At 44.8% G+C, this 7014-nt stretch overlaps 1 protein-coding gene across 1 annotated transcript in view; it reads right to left on the bottom strand.

Annotated features, from left to right (window-relative positions):
- The window catches only part of aprt (adenine phosphoribosyltransferase), a 30993-nt gene extending 26110 nt beyond the window's left edge, over nucleotides 1-4883 (bottom strand). The window contains exon 1 of the mRNA XM_033035702.1: nucleotides 4693-4883. Coding sequence (XP_032891593.1) covers nucleotides 4693-4784 — 92 coding nt within the window. The 5' untranslated portion in view covers nucleotides 4785-4883. The remainder of the gene's footprint in view (nucleotides 1-4692) is intronic.
- Between the last annotated feature and the right edge of the window lie 2131 nt (nucleotides 4884-7014).

The raw sequence follows: 7014 nt of genomic DNA on the forward strand, positions 1-7014 counted from the left end.
CTAGAGGTTGTACATGGAATGGATTACGGTATGACATAGTTGGCACCTAAAATTAGGTGCCACTGTATTGTTTTGTACTGTATTAACTTCTAATAAAATAAACAAACAAAAAAAAACAAAAACAAAATAATGGAATAAAGATAAAGTCTTGCCAACTACTGAAGTCAGGCAGAGCTGCTGATAGTTTCACCTCTTTTGCCTCGCTCCCTTCTTGAACAGCGGAGTAATATTTGCAATTTTCCTGTCCTCTAGGAACACTCCTGACCCTAATGATTGTTGAAAGATCACCACTAATGCTTCCACAATCTCTAAAGCTACCTCTTTCAGGACCCTGGGGTGCAGTTCATCTGGACATGGTGACTTTTCCAACTTCAAATCTTTTAGCTTCTCAAGCATCAACTCCATAGTAATAGCAATTCAACTAACTTCTGCCCCCTGCTCTCTTGAATTTCTGGCACCTTGATGGTGTCTTCTGCTGTAAAGACTCACGCAAAAAACGTAGTCAATTTGTCCGCCATTTCTTTATTCCACAACACTACTTCTCCATCATCATTTATCAGTGGTCCAATGTCCACTCTTGCCTTTCTTTTATTATTTATTAATCTGAGGAAACTCCTGGTATCCTTTTTATATTATTGGCTAGCTCACCTTCATATTTCATCTTTTCTTCCCTTACTGACTTTTTAGTTGCCTTTTGTTGGTTTTTCAAAGCTTCCCAATCCTCTAGCTTCCCACTAACCTTTGCAATATTATATGCCTTCTCTTTTAGTTTTAGGCTGTCTTTGACTTCCCTTGCCTGCCACGGTCGCCTCGTTCTCCTCTCAGAATCTTTTCATCGGAAAGAAAAAGATCGAGCAACTTCTCCTGCATCTTACGATTTACACCAAGAAACTCATGCCATTGCTGCTTCGCCATCATTCTTTCCAGGGTCCTTTTTTCATTCAACTGTAGCCAGCTCCTCCCTCATGCACTCTACAAATTCCTTCTCTTGGAACCCAGGACCAAGCTGATTTTCCCAGTTTACCTGCATATTAAAATCCCTCATGCCTACTGTAACATTGCCATTCTTATTTCCTGATGTAATTTGTACTCTACATCCTAGCTATTGTTCGGAGCCCTGTATAGGACTCCCATTAGGGTCTTTTTACTCTTTGCAGTCACCTAATTCTACCCACGGATTCTACATCTTCTGATCCTATGCCACCCCTTGTTAAGGATTGAATTTCATCCCGTACCTGTAGAGCCACACCACCTCCTTTGCCCACCTGCCTGTCTTTTCGATACGACATGTATCTTTGGTACTATGAAACCAGTACAGCCTGCTTCACAGTTGGATTGTGCGTAACCGAACTAGAACCTTGCCTAGCCAGCACAAGTAGGTTGTGTGGATACCCAGTAGGATTCAAAACTCAACCCGACAAATGACTATAAGCTATCAATATAAATCACAATCAGTAATGGCCCTGGTCAATACCAGCTAAACATAGGATTAATGCAGCTTCACAGATGCAGGTCTGACTTGATTTCATATATTCTCATGTCACCTCTACAATGCCAACATCTCTAACCCAATCCTACCCTTCCAAAGCCTTTCACTTCAACAGACATGCAGCCAATTTAGTGACTTTAAATGGAGACACAAGAGACTGCAGTCACATGATAATCTTGCAAGAAAACAAAGTGCTCAGGAATCTCAGCAGGCCAGGCAGCATCTATGGAGGGAAGTGAACAGATGATATTTCAGGTCGGGACCCTTCTTCAAACTGAACATTACCTGTGTCGTTCCTTCCACAGATGTTGCATGGCCTGCTAATTTCCACTCACATTTTGTTTTTTACTGACTTTAAATGTTTATCCAAAGAGAAGATTTCCTGATTTCTTTGTCTGAGGATGGGCATAAAGAACAGCGAGGCAACAAGCCAGTTACTCTGAAGTTGTCTTCTAGTTTTCTCCCCACCCCTCACACTAACCCTCCACAATTAGCCTTGCCTCACATATACATAGTTACACAGCAAGGGCGTAGAAACAGGCCCTTTGGCCCAACTTGCCCACACCGGCCAACATGTCCCATCTAAACCTGTAACACCTGTCTGCATTTGGCCCATATCCCTCTAAACCTGTCCATCTATGTACCTGTCTAAATGTTTCTTAAACGTTGTGGTAGTACCTGCCTCAACTACCTCCTCTGGCAGCTCGAGCCATACACCCACTACCCTTTGTGTGAAAAAGTTATCCATCAGGTTCTTATTAAATCTATCCCCTCTCACCTTAAACCTATGTCCTCTGGTTCACGATTCTCCTACTCTGGGCAAGAGACTCTGTGTGTCTACCAGTTCTCTCATGATTTTGTACACCTTTATGGATTAGAGTTTAGTTTAGTTTAGAGATACAGCGTGCAAACAGGCCCTTCGGCCTACCGAGTCCGCACCGACCAGCAATGCCCGCACACCAACGCTATCCTACAAACACTAGGAACAATTTACATTTATACCAAGCCAATTAACCTACAAACCTGTACATCTTTGGAGTTTGGGAGGTAACCGAAGATCCTGGAGAAAACCCATGAGGTCACGGGGAGAACGTACAAACTCTGTACAGATAGCACCCGTAGTCCGGATTGAACCCAGATTTCTGGAGCTGCAAGGCAGCAACTCTACCGCTGTGCCACCGTGAAGATTAGCCCGCATTTTCCCACACTCCAAGGAATATAGACCCAGCTTGCTCAATCTCTCCCTCAGGCCTCAAGTCCTGGTTCTTGTGTCTATCTACCTGTATTCCTAGATCCCTCTGCTCTACAACGCTCCCCTGAGCTCTACCATTCACTGTGTAGGTTGTGCCCATATTAGTGCTCCTTAAATGCTACACCTCACATGTCGCTGTATTCATTTCCATCCACCTGCCCAACCGGCCAAGATTCTACTGCAATATTTGACAACCATCTTCATTATCTAAAATACCACCCACTTTTGTGTTATCTGCTAACCTGCTAATAATGTCATGTACATTCTCACCCAAATCATTGATATAGACAAATAGCAATGGGCCCAGCACCGAAAACCTGAGGCACACTACTAGTCACAAAGCCACCAGTCCGAAAAGCAACCTTCTACCATCACCCTCTGCTTCCTTCCATGAAGCCCATTTTCTATCCGTTCAGTTATCTCTTCTTGAATCCTTTGGAATCTAACTTTCCAGACCAGACTTACATGCGGAACCTTGACGAATGCCTTGGTGAAACCCATGTATACAACGTCTACAGCTTTATCTTCATCTACCTTTTTGATATCCTCAAAAAACTCGTGATAAACGATCTCCCACATACAAAACCATGCTGATTATCGCTAATCAGCCCTTGTTCATCTAAATGCATGTATATCCTATCCCTCAGAATACTCTCTAGTAACCCTCTGACCACAAATGTTACTCACTGAGCTGTAGTTCCCAGCCTTTTCCCTGAAGCTCTTCTTGAATAAAGGCACATGCCACCGCAACATTTGCCTCCAGTCTTCCAGCACCTCACCTATATTTAATGACGGCTCATAAACCGCAGCCAGGGCTGCTGCAATTTCCTCTCTAGTTTCCCAGTGTCCTCGGATATATCTGATCAACCACTGGAGATTTGTCTGTCTTCGTATGCGTCAGGATCTTCAGTGCCTCTGTGACTGTTTTACTGACTGCTCTCAAGACACTTCCAGTGATTACCCCAAGTTCCTCCCTCCTCCAGTCTTTCTCCATGGTAAAAACAGAGGAGAAATATTATTTGAGGACCTAGCCCATCCCCTGTGGTTCCACAGGGGTTCCACAGGGGTCCCAGTCTCTCTGGTTACCTTTTTTCCTTTTATGCACATAAAATCTCTTGGGGTTATCCTTAATGCAATCTGCCAGAGCTATCCCCTGTCCCCTTATTGCTCTTCTGATTTCCTTTTGTTAACTTCCTCCTTAGTTCCCGAAACTCCCCGGGAACACACTTGATCCGGTGCCTCCTTCTTACTCTTGACCAAGGCCTCAATTTCCCTCGTCACACAGGCTTCCTTAAATTTGCCTGTCTTCATTCTCTAACGGACGTCCTGAACTCGTCAGCACACTTTTAAAAAGCATCCTAAAAAAAGACTACGTGTCCACCCTCATGAGGCAAATGCCTGAACAATCTCCTCCAGCAGTGACACTCCGCACACCAGAACATTACTGGTCTATATTATAGATATATTATCTCATATTATGCTGTACTATATTATCCGCATTCATTCCGTTGATCTCAGCACCTCAACAAGGCACTGGGGCAATATCACCAACCAGCGGACGCTTTCTCTGCAACAAGTCTCCAAACCCACTGGCAATATATATTCCCAACACATGCCACTCGGGCCATGTCCTAACGCGACTCACCAACAGACTATTTCAAACTCTATCACGGGAAGAGGTTACTAGATGGGACTGTTACAGAATATTTAAGGGTGTTCTTGATGAAACCTCGTGTGAGCACAAAATTGAGTATTCAGGACCGCACCACGAGCATCTACCAGGGTACCAGGAGCTCGGTGTACACGGCAATCGGAGCACTTCCCCTCCAAAACTATCGCCAGCCACCACCCGGCTCATCTATGGCGAGTCTGTCGTCCTCCAGCCCAGGGGAGGCCCCTGACATCACCGCCTGAGGTCGGCCTTGCCCTTGTCCACCGGCGGGACACTCACCGAAACAAGATGCCCTGCTTGGGGAAGTCGGGGTAGGCCTTGATGCTGCAGTGCACCAGCCGCAGCTTCTCCTCCAGCTTCTCCGCGCTCATCCTCCCGCTGTCGCTGTCGCTGTCGCCGCCGCAAAGCGTCTCCCTGTCCCTGCACAGAGAGAAGAGGAAGCGGGAGCGCTCGCCAGCGCCCCCTGCTGCCCGCCCATTGGGAGATGGAGCGCTCCTCTCTCGCTGCTGCCAAATCTAGTATCTTTGCTCGCTGCTGAGAGGGCAGGGGCTGAACCAGGCCCGCAAGTCAACTTTGGAGCAGTCTCCACCAACAGGGATGTCATTAGGAGCTGAACCAGGCCACAAGTCATCTTTGGAGCAGTCGAAATGTGTAGGGAGGACCTTCAGATGCTGGTTTAAACTGAAGATAGACACAAAATGCTGGAGTAACTCAGCAGGGGCAGGCAGCATCTCTGGAGAGAATGGATGGGTGACGTTTCGGGTCAAGACCCTTCTTCAGACTGATTGGAGTAGTCTCCATCAAGTTCAATGGCGCCATGAGCACCCAAGGTTGGCATTGATGCATTTGGTAAAATAGGTAAGCCGTTATGCAATGTAGACACAAGGAACTGCAAATATTGCTAGCTAGAGATGCTGAGTTAATCCAATATTTGGTGAATATCTTCAATGTAAACCAGCATCTGGAATTCCTTCCTATACTAATGTTGAACCCTACTTATAACACAAAGTGCTGGAGTAACTCAATGGTAGCATTTCTGGAGGATATACATAGGCAACGTTTCGGGTCAGGACCCTTTTTCAGCCGTTCTACAACATCATATCCAACCAAGTGATTCATACACCGGCTATATACAGAAACATTTGCATTTACCTGACTTTGACATCTTTAATGTTGCAGACTCCAGCTTCAGCATCAGCAGAAATTTAGATTAATGCAGCAAAACGTCCCACAATATTTAAATGGTACAAAGAATGACACCAAGCCATGTGAGTGCTTATTTGGGTAGATGAATGCTTGGTAAAAGAATATGGTTTTTAGGAATGTTTCAATGGATATAATTGTAGAGTCAAATTTGGGGCCACGACTTCAGGTGTTCAGAACTCGACTGCATCATTAGTGAATCTGAAAAAAATGAGTCTAGAATTGGAGAGTTGCGAATTCAAGGGTTCAAATAGTACAAAGGCTGGAAACAATTAAACACGAAAGTTTCTGGAAACCTCACATCGTCAGAAAGCAGGTGTAATTTTGGGTGAAATCCCCCTTCATCCTAAATTCCGATGAGTACTGGTCCAGAGCCTTCAAACGCTCTTCATACGTTAACCCAATCATCCCCAAGATTATTTTTATATACCTTCTCTGGACTCTCTCCAAAGCCAGCACATCCTTCCTCAGAAATAGGGCCCAAAATATGCCCATAATATTCCAAACGTGGCATCACCAGCACCTGAAAAAGCCTTTTATATTCTAGTCCTTTCAAAATGAATGCTAATGTTGCATTTGTCTTCGTTACCAGTGACTCAACCTGCAACTTAACCTTTTTGGAATCTTGCACCAGCACTCCCAAGACCCTTTGCACCACCAATTTCTCAATCCTCTCACCATTTAGAAGACAGTCTGCACCTTTATTCCTTCTACCAAAGTGCATGGCCATACATTTTGCTACGGTGTATTTCATTTGCCATTTTCTTGCCCACTTTTTTTCTCAACACTACCTGCCCCCCGTCTATCTCGATATCGTCTGCAAACTTGGCCACAAAGCCATCAATTCCTTCTTCCAGATCTCAAACATATAATGTGAAAAGTAGCAGATGCAACATTGACCCCTGTGGAACACCACCGGTCATAGGCAGCTAACCAGAAAAAGACCATTTATTCCTTGACTAGGTAAACAAAAATACTGGAGAAACTCAGCGGGTAAGGCAGCATCTTTGGAGCAAAGGAAATAGGCGATGATTCGGGTCGAGACCCTTCATTATTTTCCTTCTGCCAGTCAGCCAATTTTCTATCCATGCCAGTAGCTAGCCTCTACTAATACCATCTACATGCAGAAGCTTGAAGACCAAAGTTGAGGTGATGTGGTTTCAATGTTTACCCATTAATCGTGTAGATTAGTTCAACTTCTTCTTAATCAATCTCTCTTCCATTCCTGTTTTCTGGTTTTGAAATGATTAATTAGGTCAATGATCAGATGACAAAAGCATGAGTACTAACTGTTACAGGAACATGATGAGAAAGGGATATCAACACACCTTCCGGAGGTTCCAGCAGGTGCCGCTGAAAAGATGACGCCAGATCCTCACGGGTCAGAGGTGGAGCCTC

The sequence above is a fragment of the Amblyraja radiata genome, chromosome 17 (genome assembly GCF_010909765.2).
Source record: "Amblyraja radiata isolate CabotCenter1 chromosome 17, sAmbRad1.1.pri, whole genome shotgun sequence".
Taxonomy (NCBI): Eukaryota; Metazoa; Chordata; class Chondrichthyes; order Rajiformes; family Rajidae; genus Amblyraja; species Amblyraja radiata.